The sequence below is a fragment of the Macaca fascicularis genome, chromosome X, assembly GCF_037993035.2.
Source record: "Macaca fascicularis isolate 582-1 chromosome X, T2T-MFA8v1.1".
In the NCBI taxonomy this organism is placed as follows: Eukaryota; Metazoa; Chordata; class Mammalia; order Primates; family Cercopithecidae; genus Macaca; species Macaca fascicularis.
This window is the reverse complement of record NC_088395.1, coordinates 54,785,367-54,807,043: the sequence shown is the minus strand read 5'-3', so window position 1 is coordinate 54,807,043 and position 21,677 is coordinate 54,785,367. Positions and strand designations below refer to the sequence as shown.

The 21,677-nt window shown below is 46.0% G+C and overlaps 2 protein-coding genes and 1 non-coding gene across 6 annotated transcripts in view; 1 reads left to right on the top strand and 2 right to left on the bottom strand.

Annotated features, from left to right (window-relative positions):
- Positions 1 to 785: 785 nt before the first annotated feature.
- Positions 786 to 9,053, bottom strand: MAGED2 (MAGE family member D2). 4 transcript variants are annotated; one of them, XM_005593685.5, is made up of 13 exons: positions 8,991 to 9,053; positions 7,428 to 7,501; positions 6,596 to 7,087; positions 5,660 to 5,968; positions 5,476 to 5,539; positions 5,136 to 5,215; positions 4,543 to 4,637; positions 3,775 to 3,854; positions 3,639 to 3,681; positions 3,257 to 3,319; positions 2,024 to 2,138; positions 1,108 to 1,550; positions 786 to 917 (listed from the first exon to the last, which is right to left on the bottom strand). In XM_005593685.5, the coding sequence occupies exons 2-12, from the start codon at positions 7,470 to 7,472 to the stop codon at positions 1,116 to 1,118; spliced, it is 1,821 nt and encodes a 606-aa protein (XP_005593742.1). In that variant the 5' UTR covers positions 7,473 to 7,501; positions 8,991 to 9,053; the 3' UTR covers positions 786 to 917; positions 1,108 to 1,115. The 4 variants fall into 4 exon arrangements, with proteins under 4 accessions (XP_005593742.1, XP_005593741.1, XP_005593740.1 ...); XM_005593684.4 differs by having other exon boundaries at positions 8,996 to 9,053; XM_005593683.5 differs by lacking the exon at positions 8,991 to 9,053 and adding an exon at positions 8,370 to 8,425.
- Positions 2,302 to 2,429, bottom strand: LOC123571507 (small nucleolar RNA SNORA11). The gene has a single exon (XR_006695661.2). It is a non-coding gene; the product is annotated as a small nucleolar RNA SNORA11 (small nucleolar RNA).
- Positions 9,054 to 18,525: 9,472 nt separating the features above from the next.
- ITIH6 (inter-alpha-trypsin inhibitor heavy chain family member 6) overlaps positions 18,526 to 21,677 on the top strand; it is a 43,899-nt gene continuing 40,747 nt past the window's right edge. The window contains exons 1-2 of the mRNA XM_005593681.5: positions 18,526 to 18,672; positions 19,698 to 19,852. Coding sequence (XP_005593738.3) covers positions 18,571 to 18,672; positions 19,698 to 19,852 — 257 coding nt within the window. The 5' untranslated portion in view covers positions 18,526 to 18,570. The remainder of the gene's footprint in view (positions 18,673 to 19,697; positions 19,853 to 21,677) is intronic.

Here is a 21,677-nt window from a genome sequence, read left to right as displayed (position 1 = left end):
GTGTACAACTACTACATGTCAGGTACCATGGACACAGAGGTGAAGGAACAGACTCATACAGTCACTGCCCTGGTCCGGTGTTCTTATTCCAGATCCAAACAGCAGAACCCAAAGCTTGGAATAAACCAACACTCATCTTCATGGTTCCCATACCAAGATTACTGAGCACCTTGCTATGTTTCCCCAAAAATCATGGGCTCCATCCTCTATCAGGGCCTCCCTACTGCTCAACATCCTCTCACAGTCCCCCTCCCTGAGTCCTATCTGAGTAGTCCCTTCTCCCAGGCCTTCCCACAACCCAACTCCTCTCACCTCCTCCAGGACTGGGCTGCAGAAGTCAACCTTCAACTTCTTCCTCTCCATTGGCTCCTCCCTACTCAAGTCTCTCTCCTTCCCCAAGAAAATGTTCCCTTGTTCCTGTATCTCCATTTAGCTCTGTACCTCTCTCTCTCCTCATTCAAATTTCTCAAAAAGAGATTCTATATTTGATGTCCAGTCTCCTCTACCTATGCTTTCTGCTCCAGACTTGCCGACCTCAAGCCTCTCCTTCAAAGTGTGTCCTCTGTAACTACAATCTCTTTAACTCCACCCCACTAAAATCCCACCACCCTGAAGGCTAGACGTGAGGCCCAATCTATCCCAGAAAGGTGTGTTAATCTCACTCCTGGGAATCCAACAATATCACCTCAAACTAAACACAGACTGAGGTGGAAACTTTCCCAACTCATTCATTTTTAAATGTGATACCAAAATGTGACGGCCCACCAAAAAAAGCGATAAACTCAGAAATGGCAAATAGATTTAATGCAGAGTGTCAACTTCAATTGATTGATAGTGGCTGCCTAGAGTGCTGTGTTGAGTAGGTTTCTGAGGATGCACCCTGGCTTGAAGAGAAAGACTGGCAGGATTAACAATATCTGAAAACACAAGTAAGAGAAAATAAAAGGGTCAATTGACATCCAGCAAACACGAACGAATAAAATGCCAAAAGCAGTGTCTTGGCACACTCTCCACATCATTCTCCAGCTTGGGCCTTCCTAGAATCATCCAGCTCCTCATCCCAGCCCCATAAGCCCCAGATGTCCCCACTGAAACCAAGGCAGATACCTGAAATCTCACTTGTAGGAGAAACCACAGGCACCAGAGCTGCCACTGGTGCTGGCACCAGCTCCACCAAGGCCAGCGAAGAGCCCAAATGTGAGAGTGGCGGTCAGGCTGGCACCAGCACTGAAGCCACCACTGGTGCTGGCACTGGCACTGGCACTGTTATTGGTACTGGTACTGGCACCGGTGCTGGCACTGCCACTCTCTTGGGCTTTGGCTTTAGCTTCTGCTCCCGCCTGGATCCGGGCTTTGGCCCAGGGTCCAATATCAGCTTCATCCCAGTTGCAGGGCCCGGCAGCATTCTCCGAGCCAAGCCCAATGCCCATTCGAGCTCTAATCTCGGCCCTCGCCTTGGCTTCAGCTGCAGCCTCAGCTGCAGCCTTCAAATCCGCTTCCATCGCCTCTCGGTACTGAGCTGCCCATTCCTTGGGATCCTTCTTTTGTACCTGAAACAAAAATAACCATCAGAAGGACCACAGAGGGATTAAGCCATAGTAATAATACAGTATTACTATGTAAATAACCATCAGAAGGAGCATAAGAGGATTAAGCATCTACTCTTTATGCTAGGCGCTATGCTACATGCTTAGTGTAAAAAGGTAAGAGTAATAATACAGTATTACCAGTAATTATGCACCTAATATTCCATCCCTGCTCTGACATTTACTAGCTCCATGACTTTGGACATGTCACCTACCAACCTCTCTGGGCCTCAGTTTTCTCATCTGTAACAGGGCAATGACATATCAGGTTTTAAGGCTTAAATGATTCAGATAAAGTACCTGTTACAGTGTTTTGACAATTAACAGAAGCACCAAAACATTCAGATTTGAACTTCAGACTGCTCTGCACACAGCCTGCCCCAGCCAGGGGCACCCCATGCTCTTGACTTGCCGAGCTCAGGCAGCTCTCCAATTACCTTGCAGGCAAACTTGAGGACTTTCATCTTGCTGGTCTCATAGTAAGAGCGCAGGCCCCAGAAGAACTCATATTCAGGGGGATTGCTATTGGGGACTCTGGCATAGTCCAGGTACCTTGGAAAGAGAGGTTCAAAGCCTTTATTTCTAAGACCATTCATGGCCTACCCATGCATAGACTGGACAGGCTCCAGATGGCAACATTATCCACTAATTACTGCAGTCTTTCTTCCAATATTGAGCCCTGTCCCACTGGTCTTGACCAGAAGCCACACAAAGGTGTGGGGGGACATTTGTTCATAGGGAAGCCACAAGTTTGAGGCCCTCATCACAATGACCCCAGACTCCTGTTGGGTGTGTTGTAAACAGAGGAGCCATTCTTTGGGCCCCCTGCTCTGAGCACACCCCACTGCAAGTGTCTTGACCTCAGACTGGCCAAGCCCGGAAAGGCCCACCACAGAAAATGACCGGAAAGACTACAGAGGAAGAATCGCCAATAGCAGCATGCTTCACAAATGTTGAATTCCTGACCCTTTGTGTGTGTGTGTATGTTTCTGTGTGCACATGCGTGTGGCTGTGTGAGTGCTCACATGTCCTCTAAGGACCAAGGATAGGTGAGCCTTGGCCAGAAATTCAAGAGGACTGGACTCCAGGCCCATACCAGTTGTGGGCCATGCTCAGATCTCCTCTCTCGGAGCCCCAGGTCTCTCAACTGTAAAACGGGGAAGGGATGATAGCTGCAGGGTAATTATGAAAATGAAATGAGATGTACAAGTCAACTCCCCAGCATGGTACCTGGTTGCCTGAAGCTACCATTCTATGTCATTTCTTTATGGAAATTAATTTCTATGAAGCTCTAGTTAGCAGAGTAAAAAGAACTAAGGCTTTGGAGCTAAGTTCTAAACACAACTCTTCTACTTGCTACCTGTGTACCCCTGACCAAATGACTTCGTCTCTCTAAGCCTCAGTTTCTGCATACATACAGTGATGGTAATGATAATCCCTCCCTTGCAGAACTGGTCTCAAGACAAATGTTGAGGTACATGTAACAGATCAGGAAACATGTGCTGCTTCTGTTTCCCATCACCACCCAAGGAATAATCCACCACCTGCATACACGCAAATATGCAAATACATACACACATAGACACATGCATGCAGGCACCATGGCTTTATCACTCAGTTCTGAAATAGGCCAAATGCATGGAACACATGAACACCAGACAGATACTTACTTCTGCTTCACAAACTCATCAGTGATGAGTTTCTTCACGTCCCCAAAGAGTGAATGATGTATCCTGAGAGAAGAAAAAGAAAAATAAATAAACAAATACATTCACTCAAGGTTGTGACACTTCCCAGATGTGGGCAGAGGCATTTCCAAGATAGAAAAGAGGTTTCCAGCACAAGAGGGAAGCTCCATAGAAGCCCAAGAGACACTGATAGAGGGAGCAGAGAGTTCAGGCCCATCATCCACCCAGGTCAGAACCCTGGGCCCTCTACCCAGTCCAGCACCCCACCCGCTCCACCAGACCACCAGACTGATGCAATCCTAGGACCATCCTCTCTTGCCAAAGGACAACACGGACAGCAAGCGCTGAGAGAGCCCAATCATACCCAGGGCGCAGCCCCAACTTGCGCAGCACCTCCCAGATGACAGCTGCGAGGGGAGGCAAGAGGAGACAGGGACAGAAATTGAACACATGGAATCCAGACCATGGCCACCCATTCAGCTGCATGCCCAGCCACTCACCCTCACTGGACCGATTTCCATTCATGAAGATGATGCTAAGAAGCACCATGAGCAGACCCAGCTTGGGTGAGTCCTTAGTCCTAGAGAAATAACAGGACAGAGAGGTTTATGTCCAGCAGCCACCACAGACACACCAGCCAGCTCACTAGGCTAGCCTCTCCCAGATGCCTCAGATACAGAATTCTGCCCAGTCTCTGCTGCCAGCTCTATGCCACCCTGGGCAAGGCACTTAGACTTGCAAGCCTCAGTTTACTATTCAGTAAAATAGAAAAATCATATTCTCCCTTCTCTGGGTTTCCAAGAAGACGGAAGAATGGCTGTCAACCTGGTACAACACAAGCACTCAGTCCATGTGAATCCCTTCTTTCTCTCCCAGAACCTTCAGCCCCACTGACACTCCTGCGCTTCATGCATCCTGATCCACCCACACCAGGAAGCCCTCCTTGAGAACCACTCTGCCAAGGCCAGGCCAGGCACCCAGTAGGAAGAGGCAAGCAATGACAGGCCTGCTTTCCTGGGAAGCTTCTACAGAAACAGCAAAGCTGACAGCAGGAATGTCCCACCTCAGGCTCCTACACCCTTCAGTCAATCATAATCAGGCATCACTACTGTGAGCAGGGCTCCAACTATGCATGGGAACTGGGACGGGGCTTTTGAGTCCCTGCCTTTCCTGACTCTCTAAGAGGATGGGGGAAGTAGGACAAAGAAGGGGTAGCAGCACATGGCCAAAGCAGAAACCCCCCACACCTCAGCCCTTTCCCAGCTTACGTTCCCAGTATGCCCGCATCAGTGGGCTCCAAGGTGCTGAGAAGAATGTACAAGTGGTCATTCTTATCAATTTCCTTCAATTGAATCCCAAATACCTGTGGATGGGAAGAACAGCTTGTGAGATGACAAAATTCAGCTTCTGGGGCATGCTGCAGCTCCCTATGTACCTAGGAGTTTTGCATGTGTGAGAAATCAGTGAGGTAATGCACACAAAGTACATAGCTAAGTGCCTGGCACCCAGTAAACATGCAGCAAATGTACTATTGTCATTATCGTCTTTGCGATGAGTGGGAATCTAGGGAGACAGAGAATGGGGAATGAAAGGGAGAGGTGAAATCTGAAATACATGGCATGAGCTGTGGACAGAAGCCAGGACTAAGTTGGGTGCCTTGGGTCCTAACTGTACTTTTACCATTGACTTGCTGTGTGACCCATCGCTCATCTACACCCCTCCCTAGGCCATTGTCTGCCCCTCAGCATAGTGATGGAGCTAGATTAGCAGGTCTCTCTGGTTCCCCTGAGAAGGAACTTGCACATTTTTGTTCAATTCAAGGCTTCCCCACTGTGCCCATCCCCCAGGGCTGCCCCTTCACCTTCTCCAAGGAATAGCCTGCTCGTTCAATGATTTCAGGGTACACATCAGTGTATTCTTTGATGATGTCCTTCAGCATGTCTGCAAGGGGAAAGTGGTGTAAGCACCTGACTGAAGAGATGCCAGGTGGCCCTGATGCCCAAGCTATAGACTCTTTGCCAACCACACCAAGGGTGGCATAACCAGGTTCTGCGCTTATCAACAGAGATGCTAGCACTGCCAAATTAGAACTTTGGGAGGACAGAGATATAAGCATAAGAGCAGCAGATATCCCCAGCACAATGATGCAAGGGCAATGGAGGGCAGAGCTTAGGGTAGAGGGAGGATTGGTAGGACTTTACCTGAGCGCTTGATGGGAATCTTCGTCTGGTCTTTAGCCAAAAGGTACTTCACCAAATCATTTGCCTGGCAGAGTAGAAAAAGATGGAAAGACCAAAACAAGTTTGCTGAAAACTTGAGACGATGGCAAAGAAAAGGGCAGCCAAGGCAGTAGAAAAGGCAGAGTAAAAAGGACAGAGTTCTTACCCTCCCTTGCAAAAGGGCCACATCCCGAGGTGGTGGTGCTTCAGGCTCTTGGGATGACTGGAGCTTGGCAGCTCTACGGCGAGCCTTGCCCCTACGGGCTTTAGGTGATCTCAGGGAGAGCAAGGCTCTCCGGGCCCAAGCAGCCAACCGAGTCCTTGATGCCCTGCGGGCCCAAAAAGCTATGGGACCCCTTGAAGCCCTGCGGGCCATTGAGGCCATTAGGGCCTTTGAGACCCTTCGGCCACCTGTGGTTCCAGAAGCCTGACTCTGATCACTGCTGCCATCCTCTTCCCCATCCAGATGCTTCACCTGCATCAACAGAAGCTCAACATCACCAGATGAAACAGGTGGTCCTTTTCCTCTCCCTATCTCTTCCAGGAAGCACCCGCCAATCCCGTCCCTGTAGTAACAGCCCGACTTAATAGATGTTGGCTATGCTGAACCCTGGGTTTGTTTCTCACTGACTTCCAAGCAAGTGTTTCATCTGCCTAGCAGGCCAGGAGCAAACCAAGGGTGGGTGGAGGCTGAGTCTTCTTCTCTTTCTGTGCCCACTACTGGCTCTGCTTGAACCATCCCTAGAAAAACTGCTTCACCTCTCTGGAACTCAGCTTCCTTCTCTATAAAATTGGGGCTATGAGAATTACTTTCAGGATTTAATGAGATAACCTGCATAAATGTGCTTAGCTCAAGGCCTAACACAGGGCAGCTACTATGTAAATATAAACTGCATTATATTCAGATTGCAGCTATGTGTATTCCTGTCTCATCTCCCCATCAGTCTGCAAGCTCTCTGAAGACAAGAATTACATCACATTACTTTCAGTGCCCCCCACAGCCCTGATGAGCACAGGGATCTTTCGAAATGTTTGTAGAACAAATGAACCAACTGAGAGGAGAGGAGTAGAAAACGAAGGGTGGTGACTGCAGAGGTCTTACCTTTCGGGCTTTCTTGGCTTTGACCTTGGGCCGAGTATCCTGATTCTCCTGAGACTGGGCAGCTGCACTCTCAGGCTCAGGTTCATCTGCTGGGGCCTGAGAGGCAGCAGCCTCAGTCTCCTGGGCCTTAGTATTGACCTTCGTATCAGCCACACAGCTGACCTTTTTGGTCTCGGTGGCAGGCATTGTCACAGCCTGCGGGTCAGCATTCTGTTTCTTGGTGTCAGCTGCTAGACTCTTGTTTTCAGCTGCCAGAACCTGGGTATCAGTCAGCTGAGTAGTAGATGAGGCCTGGGTGGCAGGTGCCTCCTGAGCCTCTGGGGTCTTTGAGACCTCTGTGGCCTTTGAGACCCCAGAGGTTTTTGAGACCTTCACATCCTCTGAGACCTCCGGTGCCTTTGAGGCCTTCGGTGTCTCTGGGACCTCCACATTCTGGGTCACTGTCAATAGAGTCTGCATCATCGAGCTACTGTCCTTTTCTGAAGCTTCAGCCTGCAAGAGGAAGCAGGGAAGTTCACAGACCTTCTCCCCACCCCCAACTAAGCAAATGGTTCCAAAATTCCAAGGCCACACTTCTCTGACCTGTACTCGTACCTGCGGTGTGCTCTGACCACCTCAGCCGAACAAGGCCTCCCTTTCCTCTGAGCAAGAACTGAAGGCAGAAGAGGGGCCCGCCCACCTTCTCTCCCTCCCTCCACTGGGCAGGGGGACACCCAGGCAGGAAAGTAGGTGGAGAAGGACAAGGATGGGAGGAGAAGAGCCAAGGGACTTAGGGCAGCAACAAGGGCTGGAGAGGAAAAGCAGCTGGGGAAAGGACAGAAAGAGGCCTTACCTGGAAGCTAGTTAGACCCGCACCACTCTCGCTTGTGTCAGACATGTCTCAATTTGGCCTGGCAAGAGCTGAGCCTGAAGAGGAGAAGGCCTGGGTCAAGTTGAAGCCCACTGAACGTCCTCTCCCCTGTTGTGCCTGGAGGCTGATCCTTACCTTCCGTAGGTCCCCAATTCCAACCCCCTCCACCACCCACAACGACTCCGTTCTCAGATACAGGAATCCAAAGCTTCTAAGTCTCAATTGTCTGCAGCCGCACCCTCCCCTTCTCCAGGAAGATGTGCCAGCGCGGCAGCTCTGAGGACCCCGCCCCTTTTCCCAGTGCACCCCCCACCCAGCCGCAGGTCGATAGAGCGCATGCGCGTCGGCTGCAGGGCCGCTCTCAGCCCCGCCCGCTTTCCCAGCACGAGCCCTTTCTTTGATGTCCACCGTGCACATGCGCATTCAGCAGCTGGCTCGTCTCAGTGCTGGCCCTTCTCAACACGCCCCTTTCAGCGATACATAGTGCGCATGCGCAATGATCGTGGTCTCAGTCTGGCACTCTGCCCCGACACACGCCCCTCTCCAGGTCCGCAGTACCATTCGGTCCCGCCCCCTGCCCAAGAAGCCTTCCTCCAAAATTGTCGCAGTGTCTGGTGGGCCCGGCCCCTCCCCTACTCACGCCCTACCGAGTCCAGTGTCTCTTGGCCCCGCCCTTCTTCCTAACACGCCCCCCTCCAAACAGGCGCATCTTGGTTCCGCCCCTTCCCTATTACACCCCCTCCTCAAATAAATATTAAGCTAGTGATTCCATCTTGGGCCCGGTCAAACCGGGTCCAGTCCCCTCCCTTCCCAGCCGGATGGATCCGGTACGATCCGATCCTCATGACAGGTTTTCTCCAGATCCCAGAGGGTGCGGCCGACCCCTAGCGGGGCTCTCATCCAAAAGCCCGCCCGGCTGCTCACCTCGTCCTCCTACAATTCCCGAGAGCGTCCACTCACTCCAAGCCCCTCCGAAACTCAGAGACTGCCCTCCCTTCTCTAGGCCGGAAGTGGTCCCGCCCCTTTCCGCCTCCCTAGGGGGCCTCCGTCCCAGCCTGTCTGCCCCTCCCCCGCTCCCTGCTCCTCATTCCTTATGCCCCCCTCCGTATTCCCTTAGCCTGGCTCCTTACTCCCTATTCCCACCTCACATTTTCTATTTACTCCAGAATTCCCTCTTCCCATTCCTTACATCCTCCTCCGTGTTACGATTGCACACCCTGCCCCTCAGTATTCCTTAACCTCTCTCTGCATCCCCATTCTCTTCTCTGGATCACTCCCCCTTAGTGTTCCCCTCCCTCCTTGTATTCCTCGTCCCCCTCCCAACATTCCTGGTTCCCCGTTTTTCTCCCCTCCTCCTCCGCTCGTCTCTGCTCCCAGTCTATACAGCCTACCACTTTCTCAGTCGTCCTCATTGCCTACACACCACTCCAGGTCACCTCTGCTTCAGCTGCAGTGGTGCAGTAAGAATTGCTCATCTGCCTGGCTATGGGTTCGAGGGGTCTGGAACCACTCTATGACCTCCATAAAACCCCAATCTCAACGCACCTCACCTTGTCCTCCAGCGAGTTCGGGATGCGTCTGCCTTCTCTAAGTCCCTCTCGAAGTCTCAGCCTCCTGGACTAGAGCTGCAGACAGCCCAACCCAGCCCAGCCCCTTTCCGCAGCCCCCTGCCACCCCCCCTCGCCTTCCTCGGGGGTGGGGCAATGGGGCCCTGCTCAGGGCTGTCTGACGCCAAAGCCCATGTTTATGCCACTGTACCAGGCTCAGTCTGAAACTCTTCCAACCCAAACCGCCCCCGAAAGAAAGTCATTCATTGAATTTCTTTTTATATCTTCATTTTTTCTTATTACAAAGGTAATATGTTGTTGTTTTGTTGTTGTTGTTGTAAAAATTAAAACAATGCAGTAATATATAACATACCAATGAAAGGCCACTCTTATCTCCCAGAAATAACCACTATTAACATTTTGCTATCCAGATTTTTTTTCTATTCGTATACTAATTATTCAGGTTCTCTCTCCGACAAATGGTACACTATACATACCTTCTGTTCTGCGACCTGTTTTTTTCCAGTTATATATAAAAAATCTTTCCGTTAGTGCACATTTTTCTAAACAGTTGCATGATCTTTTCTTGTATAGATGTCCCATAATTTATTGAACCAGTCCAGCACACATGTACATTTAGATTGTTTGGGGCACTTTTTTTTTATTTAGGGTATTTTTTGCTAGCTCAAATGCTACAAAAACGTCTTCCATTTTGATAACAAAAGATACAAAATTTGTCAACTTACTCCTAAAAAGTACATGGAATAACGTTCCCACCAGCAATGTCTCTCGTGTACGTGTCACATATTACAAATATTTTTCATGTTATTTATGATAATTTTTGCCAAACAAAAATGTTTAATTATTATGTAGTCAAATATATCCATTTTTCCTTCATCACAACTGGATCCTGCTGCTTGCTTAAAGATGCTTTTCATGTTCCTATAACAATCCCCGTTTTTTTTTCCTTGAAGCACTTTTGTGGCTTTATTATTTACATTTAGATGTTTGATCATTTCAAAATTTATTTTCTATACGGATTCAGCTTGATTACTCTCCAAAATCATAGTCTCTTACCCCTACATCATGTGCAAACTAATCCATCTTTTCCCTCTCTGCTTTGAAATGGCACCTCTATCACATAATAAATTCACATAAGCAATTGGATCTATTCAAGAAAACAAAATAAGATGTAAAATAATAGGAAGTAGACAAATCATCATTAATTACTGGATATATAAATGCAGACCTGGAAAACCCAAGAGCATCAACTAAAAAGTTATTAGAAACCATAATAAAATTCAGCACAACGGTTAGTTGTGGAAATAATATTCAATGCCTTTCCACATATAAATGTAATTCAAATGGACACAAGTCTCCTGCTTTATGTGGTCACCTTTTACTGTGTAAATAACATATCATGAATCCCTATGTTCTATGGATAATTCAAGATAGACACACACACAAATTTCTTGCATATTCAAGGCAGGCTTCTGTTTTCCTGTCTTTTCTCTTTCTCTGAATTGTTGCTTTCTCCAAGTGTGTGATATCAGTTCACCATGTTCTTGCCTCCCAGATTTTCTCCCTTATCCACACTAGACATAGCGCCTCCTTTTCTTCTATTTCTGGCATCTCAAATTCCCAATCCCTTCCAAATCGTGGCAAGTTGGCAAGTTTTGAATGCCAAGATAAGGACTTTGGTCTTGATCCTGAGAACACCCAGGAGTTATTAAAGGATTCTAGGCAAGGATACAGCATAGGTTTGTGTTTTAGAAAGAACACCTTGCTGCTATATGGAGTATGGAATAGGTGTTGTCTTGGAAACAGGGAGAGTACTTATGCCTTTTGTAGTCATCTAGGTAAGCAATGATTGTGCTTTGACCTAGAGTGGTGGCAGGTAGTGAGAAGTGATTGAATCGAGGAGATAGTAAAGAAGTAAAAAGTAATTGGACTTGAGTAACTGAAGACGAGTGGAGTGTCAAAGGGAACTCTTGGCGATCTGATTTGAGAGATTGTGTGAATGGTAACTCCTCTCACTGAGATCAGGAATACTGAAGGAAGAGCGGGTTTGAGGAGCAGGTTAGAGGAGAACTGAACATTGCTTTTAAGGCACCTGTGGCATGTCCATATGGAAATGTACCACAGGCAGTTGAATATACATGTCTGAAGCTCAGAGAAGTGGTCTAGGCTGAGGCTATAGATCTAGGAGTCATCAGTACATAAATAGTTCTTTAATTCATGAGAAAGGGCAACAGCACCCTGGTGAATGCACAGTGCTAGAAGAGACATGGGCCCACGGAAGAGCCCTGCAGCCCAAAAGCACCTTTGGTATAGGTGGAGGAAAAGGAACTCATGAAAGAGATTGATAAGGAGTGACCAAAAAGGCAGAGAGAAAAACAGGAGAGGGCCGGGTGTGGTGGCTCACACCTGTAATCCCAGCACTTTGGGAGGCCGAGGTGGGAAGATCACCTGAAGTCAGGAGTTCAAGACCAGCCTGGTCAACATGGTGAAACCCCATCTCAACTAAAAACACAAAAAATTAGCTGGGTGTGGGGGAGCACACCTGTAGTCTCAACTACTCGGGAAGCTGAGGCAGGAGAATAGCTTGAACCTGGGAGATAGAGGTTGCAGTGAGCCGAGATTGTGCCATTGCACTCCAGCCTGGGTGATAGAGCAAGACACCATTAAAAAAAAAAAAAAAAAAAAAAAAAGGAGAAAGGAGTGTCACAAAAGTAAGGAAAGAGATTGTTTCAAAAGGAGGGAGGAGTCAAGGTCAATAGTGATGAATGTTGCCAAGAATCAAGAAAAGTAAGACCTGAAAAAATGTCTGGGGATTCTGACGATCAAGTGGTGGTCTCTGGTGACCTTGGAAGGAATAGCTTCAGTGCACATGTTTGTGGCATAGATTGCTAATTGCTTACCCTGATATCCATGCTCTTCTTCTTCCTTAGTAATAAGCCATCTGATTTTTAGCTAGATACATAGCCTCCCAGAATAAAGGCCATGAGGACTAGGGTCACACTCTAAAGATACTGGATTAATAAACTAAAAAGAACCTGGATCCATAACAATTTCATGAAGCCAACGTGAACTGCCTACCTCTGGGTTTCTTTTAGGTGAGGCAAATAGATATATGTCTTATTTAAGCCATTGTTATTTCAGAGTCTATTCCATGCAGCAGTTTCCTGATTACAGTGAGTTGAGATATGAATAGCAGGTGAGGTATTCATGACAATGGGTATGGAATGCTTTCCCAAGAAACGCTTGAGTTTGATTTCAAGGCTCTCCCAAAATCCAGCCCTGACTGAGTTTCCAGCCTTTTTCCTGCTGTTTTTCTGAAAGTACTAGATATAGTTGCCTATATTCCACCTAAACAGAACACTTCACTATTACCAGATATGCCCTGCCTTCTCTTGCCTAGCAGCCTTTGTTAAGCAATTTTGTCCCCATGGGGAAGACCCTCTGTTACAACTACACTTCTGGTATATCTACGCTAGGTTACAACCTCCAACATTTTAAGTTTCACAATGTTTTCGGTCCCACTTGTGGTCTTTGGGATCCTGGGGTAACTTAAAGGAATACAGAGTCAGAACCTTAGGAGATATTATTGGATTCAGGAAGTCAGGAAAAATCTCAGTCCAAATCTATCAGAGAGGCATTCCCAAAGATTGTCAAACCCAAACTTCCCCAGACCCCTCTCAATTCCACCACCTTCATAACATAATACCATTAACACCCTTATCTTATGACCTGGGGATCAGAGGGCAGGAGGCAACCTCATCAGGGGAGAAAAGACAAATTAGTTCATAATCTTTACCCTTTGACCAGAGAGATTTCCTCCCACCTTCTCCTTGTGAACTCTTGGAATCTTGATCTTCATCATCCACCCATAAACTCTGAAGAACCTAGGTCACTGGGTCTCAGGCCCATTTCTAGCACCCATAGATCAGTATAGAAATATCTGAGATCATATAGATCCTACATATCAACTAAGAGGAAAGATGAAAGGCTGTTATCAGGCAGCTCTGTTCTGGAGATAAGGAAAGGCAGGCTAAGGATTGCTTAGTGCGGAATGTCGAGACGGAACTGTCTAATCCCACAGGCATCCAAGACTCCAGATTCCTAAGCTCAAATGGAAAGCCCAGAATATCCCCACCACCAATCCTATCCTAGCACATTTACCTTCTCCCAAACTATACAGAATCCATATCTCTGAATTTTGGAAAATTTGGGAGAGGGTAGCAAAGGTTTCCTTTTAAGGCTGCCCATCACTTCTTTAGTCATTTAAACCATGCAGCTCAGCATAGAAATCAACTTTAAATTGGACATCGAACTTTCTTGTTCTTCAGAGTTCCATAGCCATTCATTCCTACCATTGGGAAAGGCCTAATAATTGTTCCTTCTCCTAGGCCCCGTGCCCCACCCCTGTTGGACCCTTTCTGTCCCCCAACAGGCTGGCAACTTCTCTCTTTTCCATTTCCAGGCTCCTATGTCCTCTCTCTCTCTCTCTCTCTCTTCCCCCCACCTTCCCCAGGGTCTCACTCTGTCACCCTGGTTGAAGTGCAGTGGTGTGATCCTGGCTCACTGCAACCTCCACCTCCTGGGCTCAAGTGATCCTCCCACCTCAGCCTCCAGAAGTAGCTGGGACTACAGGCACATGCCACCATGCCCTACTAATTTTTAGGTTTTTTGTTTGTTTGTTTGTTTGTATTTTTGGTAGAGACAGGGTTTCACCATGTTGCGTGGGCTAGTCCCAAATTCTTGGGCTCAAGTGATTCGCCCGCCTCAGCCTCCCAAATTGTTGGGATTACAGGCATGAGCCACCGTACCTGGCCATGTCTTCTTTCTTGAGCTGCTGGTGAAATCTCATTTTTCCCCTTTTATATGTAGGGCAATTTAGTTAACTTCGTTTCACTCTAAGCCCTAAGGGCTACCTTTCCACAGCAAAAATGACATTTTGTTTAACAAAAGACAAATTTCCCATAGATGAGGAAACCTGCTACCTACTTTTGGACTAACCCTCATTCTCCCCTGTTCTCTGTATATTGAGTGCTTCCTCAGCACAAGCTTGTGAGCTATGATTAGGCCATTCAACAGAAAATGAGCACCAACTATGTATTAGACACCTCTACAGAGATGGCCCTTACTCTTAAGGGGTTTATTTTTATACTGTGTGAACATTAGCCCCATTTCACAGATGGCAATATTAAAAGTGAGAGAAGTAAATTGCCCAAGGCAAGGCGACCAATGAGTGGCACAGAGAGGACTTGAACCCAAGTCAGTGGAATATCAAATACCAAAGCCTTAACTACACTATACTTTGTCCAATGATTTAAGTCCCAGAATACCCTTTCCAACACTCTTCACAGACATATGCTAGGCACATTATAGTATGTTTTTCATCTGTGGAGGCACATCTCACTGAATATCCATATGCCCATTTAGATATTGTCATAAAGTGTCATAGGAAATATAATTATTTCATTGTTATGAGATCAACATGCAGTTTTTAACATTTGATTTTTATGAATTCCATGCTTGTACATGACAACAAATGAAATAGGACAGAAGATCATATGACAAAAACTAATAGTCCCCTGCCTCAACCCTCCCCATCTCCATCCCACCCCTTCAAAGCCAACCTTTAACAGTTTTTAGTTTTAGCTCTACTGTTGGTTCCCTTTACAACTCTAGATAATGTGTGTGTAATGGTTCTTTAAAAAAAAATTAGACAATATCCCAGAGATGGCAGTAAGGATTTTGTTTATGTACAGTGCCTCACTTTTCCCTCTACTCCCCTGCAATGGTTAACACTGATGTTCCTTTTTTGTTTTTGGTTAATTTTGTAACTTGAAAAAGATATACTCAGACCTCTATTTGTATTCCATCCATTTCTGACAGACAATTTTGACTCCCCACTTTTTAAGACAAGGATATTGTAGCTAAAACCCTCCCCCTGCCCATTCAATGTCCCACATTGTCAGTTTTATCTTTCCTTTTATATTGCCCTGGCTATTAACATTTACATTCTGTTCTACAGCCACAATCAGATCTTCCCTGCTTTGTCTCTCCAGGTTGACTCTATGACCTGAAACCCAATAAACAGCATTCATATTATCATGGCTATGTAAATATTTTTCAAAATCTAGCCAAGCAGTGAGCCTGGAATACACTTCCTTCTCTTCAAGTTCAAGGTCACAATCTTTGGGCCTCTCAGAGGAGAATGTTTCTAGCATCGAGGTCAAATGGAATCTTTCTTTTACTCTTATCAGCTACTCATAATCATATTACATTTTATTTTGCTTTGTATTTGGCCAAGACTTTCTTGAATAATCACACACACACACACACACACACACACACACACACACACTTTCTAAAAGCCTTCCTTTTTTCCTTGAATTTTTTTGTATTCACTCATTCAACAAGTATTTTTTGAGTATCTACCGTGTGCCAGGTACTGTTCTGGGAGATTAGGCTAGGGCAGTGAAGAAGACAGATAGCAATCCTTGGCCCCCATGGAGCTGATTCTAGTAAGGGAGAGAGAAAAGATAATAAGATAAATCAGTAAAATGTATTCAAATTAAAATGTGTTGTAAATGCTATGGAGAAAAATCTCAGTTTTAAGTAGGCTGGTCATAACAATGTGTTGTATATTTCAAAATAGCTAGAAAAGATAAGTTGAAATGTTCCCAACACATAGAAATGATAAATACTCAAGGCAACGGACACCCTAAATACCCTGACTTGATTATTACACATTCTATGCATGTAACGAAATATCGATGTATCCCATAAATTTGTACAAATATTATGTATCAATAACAAAAAAATTTAAAAATAAGTCAATAGGTTGGTCAGGGAAATACTCACTGAAAAGGTAGCATGTGGGCAAAGACTTGCATAAGGTGAGAGAACTAACCAAGTGGATGCTTGGTGAGAAAACATTCCAAGCACAAAAAACAGTCATTGCAAAGGCCATGGAACAGGATCATGCCTGGCATTTTTTTCTCCATGTCTGGCATTTTTTAAGAACATAATGGCCAGAGTTGCTAGAGTGATGGAGGAAGGCAGGAAGGGAAGTAATAGGAAATGGGGTCAAATGGGTAATGAGGGCTTGCCTCACTGACCCCTCTCACATAGGACCATGTAAGCCATAGGTGGGATCCACAGGAGAGTTTTAAGCAGAAAGGGGACAGGATCTGACTTGGGTTTCAAAAGAATCCCTCTGGTTGTTGTAAAAACATACTGGTGGGAGGCAGAAAAGGGGAGGATGAAGGCTGAAGGAGGAGGACCAGTAAGGAGGCTGCTGCAGTCTTTGCTTGAATTGGATTCGCTGTTTCCTGGATTTGCTGTTCTGGGCACCTGTGTGGAGATCCTTCTTCAGGTGTAGGAAATTATTGTAACTTCTAATATATCTATTTTTTGAGACAGGGTCTCACTCTGTCTCCCAAGCTGGAGTATAGTGGCACAATCATGGCTCACTGTAACCTTGAACTCCTGGGCTCAAGCAATCCTCCCGCCTCTGCTTTCCAAGCAGCTGGGATTTACAGATGAGAGCCATCATGACTGGCTATTTCTTTTCACCTTTTTTTTTTTTTTTTTTTTTTGTAGAGTCAGAGTCTCACTATGTTAGCCAGGCTGATCTCAAAACTCCTGGCCTCAAGGAATCCTCCCGCCTCAACCTCCCAAAGTGCTGGGATTACAGATGTGAGCCACCACATCTGGCCTAATACATTTTCATTAAAGTTTCCTTCATTGTTTTGTTTTCTCTGTCTAGAAAACAAAATTATTCCTATTATTCAAATGTTTAATTTGCTAGATTAATCCATCTCTCTTAAATTTTCTCTCACATTTTCTGTTGCCTTGGCTTTTTTGCCCTACATTCTGGGAGATTTCCTCATTTCCTGGTCCTGGGAAATTTATTACTTCGGTAACTTATTTTTAATTTCTAAGGAATCTCTGTTTTCTCTGATTGTTCCTGTTTTATGGCATCTAGTTCTTGTTTTATGCGTGTTGTATCTTCTTGAATCTTACTGAGAATAGCATCAATTTTTCCCCTGAAGTTCTCTTTTGTTTCCCAGATCCTCAAACTGCTCTAGGGTCAGTTGTTCTATTTGTTTCTTTTAGTATTTTGCTTTCATGCTACAGGCTTCCTTAATTTGCTTGAGGCTCCTTGGCTACTCATTCATATTTAAGAGAAAAGGACTGGGCAGTTGATGGGAGTTTTCTCTGTTGCAGAGCTGTTCTCTAGCTAAGAGCTGTTCTCTAGCAGAGCTGTTCTCTAGCTAAGGCTCTCCCTCATGAGGAAATCCTGAGAGGAAACTTGGTGTGGACTTGTGGGAGGTAGCAACCGACAGGTTTGGGGACCCACAGGTGCCAGAATGAGAAGACTTTGTTGTGATGCCAAATGGCCTAGGACAAATCTGAGTGTTCCTGGGGTAGTTTGTAAAATGTCGTCAGAGATTTTGCCCCCGAGAGTAAGTACTGGAGCTGTCCGTGCTCCCTGTATGGATGGGTGGAGGCGGGAGGGCCAGAGTGGCAGGATTCTGACTGAGGCTGATAGTCCTTGTGTAGACCTTCAAGTACTTTCCTTTTTCTCAGCCCCATTTCTCACCCCTACCCTCCACAGGACCTGCAGATCCTGAGTCCAGAGAACCTCAGTTCCTCCTTTCTCCCTCCACTCAGATCTCCAAGGGCAGGGAGGTTTCCACACTTTTGAACTCTGTCATGCCTCATCCTGTCCTCCTCCTAGCAGCTATTTACTGATCACTTACCATGTGCCAAGCATTCTAAAAGTACAAACTCAATCTTCATAAGAACTTTATGAAGTAGATGCTATTACTATTCTTATTTTATAGATGAAGAAACTGAAGCTACAGTGAGGTTAAATAACATGCTCAATATTATACAGTCAGTAAGTGGCAGAACGGAGATTCAAACCCAGGTGGTCTGAGTCCAAAGCCTGTTTTGAAACCACTGTGTTATATTCTTTCTCAGTCCTGCTCCAGCCTGTCTTGGCCTCTAGCTATTCTAGAGATTGTAAGTCTTATTATGTCTGTGGGACCCCTAAATTGTTATGGGATCCTGAGTAAGTCCCTCCAGGCACTAGGCTAAAGTCAATACCAGGGAAGACCAGTATTGGGGACTTGCCTTGCCAATCCCTCTCTCATCGCCGCTACCTTTTTAAGATGATCAATGCTAAGTGACCTTTCTCTGGCCCCAGTTACTGGGCTCCTGTGGATGTTTATAGGAAAGAAAAACCCCACCCTGAGCCAACACAGCAAACAGACAGACCCAGGGCTCTGGTATGTTTAGTTTCCATTCATCTTACAGCTGGATGAGGGAAAAAAAGGAAGCATGGAACTGGCCCTTCTCCAGGCAAGATGCCAGCCCCAGCTCCTGGACAATCCTGGCTTGTGTGAGCCTCAATGCCACATTCAGAGCCTTCCCCACCCTTCAGGATGGTCCCTCCCTCTCAAGAGAAGGGATACCTGGAGGTTTAAAAGAGCAAGGGTTTGGAGATCGGGCTCAGATCTTCTGGATGTGAACAACAGATCTAGGCCAGAGGTGGCATCATGTCTGGGTGGAGGTACCTCATCTGTGTCAGCTTTTTGCTGACCATTCTTCTTGAACTGACATACCAGGGACCCCCTGTCCCTGCTTCATCAAGCACAAAGGTCAGTTCTGGGATGAGGGAACAAAGCTTGGGGATTTGTGATAAAATTAGCTTCTTGGGGGGAATTTGGGAAGGTTATTCCGTGTGTTTCTTCAGTCCTATGACTGAGAAGCTAGAGCCAGAGAAAAGAGGTACTATTTGCTAAGCACATGTCAGGTGCTGCACCAGGGGTCCCAGAATTATTATTTCATTTAGTCTTCACAGCATCTCTGTGAGCTGGGCTATATTATTATCCCCGTTATAGAGAAGAGAAAACAGGTTCCAAAGTTAAGATACAGGAAGAGGCAGAACCAGAATTTGAACCTAGGTCCGTCTGATCTCAAATTGTCCCCATTTCCCACTGTCCCATACTGGGAAGGAACTAGCTGTGCATCACGTGTGGGTAGATAGAGGGACCATTACCTCAAGAAAGGAGAGGAAGAAGATAGATATTGTACTTGCTGTGTGCCCTCATCATGGATGCCAGATACTTACCATGCTTGCAGTGCATGATTGTTCTTATAAGTGCGACTCTTTACACCTGAGATCCTAAAGAAGAAAAAAATCAATATTTATCACAGTGCCTTGGACAGAGTAGGATTCAATGAATGGCGGCTGCTCTGCTATATTCTAAAGCCTTGCTACTCAAAGTGAAATCTGTGGACTAGCATCAGCATCATCCCGTGGGAGCTTTTGAGAAAGATAAAATCTCAGTCCTCACCCCAGTCTTGCTGAATCAGAATCTTCATTTTAACAAGATTTCCAGGAGATTCACGTGCACATCAAAGTTAGAGAAGTGCTTGTCCAGAGAGGTCCCTTGATCTCTAATCTTCTGTGAGTCTTGGGTTCTGAGACTTGATAAAGCTTGCTGAAGTAATCAGGCAGTTCCACCAAATGGACGACAGAGGCTGTTTTCCCTCTCTAGGCCTCAGTTTATCCACCTATATACTTTGAGTCCTGTGTAGGAATCTTGGGTTCCCAAGTACTAGCCCATCTAGGCTGAAGACACAGTCTACCTAAAACACCTCCTCCTGTCTTCTCTCTCAGTTGTTAATGACAAGCTATTCCATGCACTCCACGGTGGTGTCTCGCTACGCCCACACCTTGGTCACCTCTGTCCTGTTTAATCCACATGCTGAAGCCCATGAAGCCATCTTTGACCTGGATCTGCCTCATCTCGCCTTTATCTCCAATTTCACTATGTAAGTCTGCTTCCAAAGTCACCACTTCATTCATTTGTGCATATATTTGTTCATTCGTGTGCGTATTCTGTCAGCAGAGCATAGTGATTAAAAGAATGCACTCTGAGATCAGACTTCTTGAGTCTGAATCCTGGCTCTGCCAGTTTGGGACCCAGGGCAAATTACTTCATTTCTGGGAGTCTCATTTTACACATCTACAAAATGGGGATAAAATTAGAATACAGTTTCTTTTTTTCCTTTTGTTTTTTTTGTTGTTGTTGTTGTTTGTTTGTTTGTTTGTTTAACACGGAGTCTCGCTCTATTGCCCAGGCTGCAGTGCAGTGGCGCAATCTTGGCTCACTGCAACCTCTGCCTCCCAGGTTCAAGTGATTCTCCTGCCTCAGCCTCCCGAGTAGCTGGGACTACAAGCGCATGCCACTACGCTCGGCTAATTTTTTGTACTTTTAGTAGGGACGGGTTTCATCGTGTTAGCCAGGATGGTCTCAATCTCTGACTTTGTGATCCACCCGCCTCAGCCTCCCAAAGTGCTGGGATTACCAACGTGAGCCACTGCACCCGGCCAGAACCCACTTTCAAGGATTAAATGAATTAATATACGTGGAAACGTATGCTAAAATTAGCTCCAGGCACATATTAAGTAGTTGATAATATTAGCTTTATTGCTTTTTAAACAAACATTTCCTGGTGCTGACTGTGTGACTTACACTGTGCTGAGTCCAACAGAAAGAGGAAGGTGAACTGCATATAGTCCCTAGTCTCAAAGAGTTCGCAGTTTAAGGGGGGATATAAAAAAGGAAACTGGCCCAGCGCAGTGACTCACACTTGTAATCCCAGAGCTTCGGGAGGCTGAAGTGGGAGGATTGCTTGAAGCCAGGAGTTCAAGACTACCCTGGGCAATATAGCGAGAACCCATCTCTAGAAAACAAAAAAAAATTAGCAGGGCATGGTGGCGCATGCCTATAGTCTCAGCTGCTCAGAAGGCTGAGGCAGGAGGATTGCTTGAACATGGGAGGTTGAGGCTGCAGTGCACTTTGATATCTGTACTCCAGCCTGGGTGACAGAGTGAGACTGTCTCTAAAAAAGAGCGTTGGGTTGGGGAGCAGTGAGTAGATTGCTTTAATAAAGTATGCTGGGGAGAAAGAGAAGTCTGAATGTGGAATGGTTAGAATGGTGAAGTGGATCAGAAGACAATGGTGCGTTTCCTATTCCCAGGCTGGTGGAAAAAACCTCAGAGAGATAACACCTAAACTGAGGCTTGAAATAGGACATCTTCACCAGGCAACCAGGGTGAGGGCAGGACTGGAGGAATCCAGGAAAAAGGAATAAAGGCATAAATGTTCCCTCAATTAGGGGAACTGCAAGTACTTCCGTGTCGCTGTACTGTCAGGGACAGATAAGAGGTAGAAGAGTGGTAAAAAAATGAGATGTAAGAAACAGAGAAAGACTAGACTGTGGAGGACTTCCAATGTTAGAACACCTACTTGGGTCTCACTTAATGGTCTCCAAACCATCTTATGTGTTTGCACACCTATCAGGAAAAACTTGATCATATACTCCCAAAACATATATACTTATTCATTTACGCATTATATAAATATACTGCTGAGCAAATATATTAGGTATATTATGAAGCATATAAAATATTAATCCCTAAAAGATGAGGAAAAAGCCCTAAAATAGAGTGTGAATATTATTTTCCCACTCCCTCTCGATTTGTCTCCAGCATCCCCTGGGACATGTGCACCCCTCTTTAGAAATAAGCGTGGGCCATAATAAGGAGACATGGCAAGGTTTTAAGCAAGGAGAGGTGATTGTGAAGTGGTAG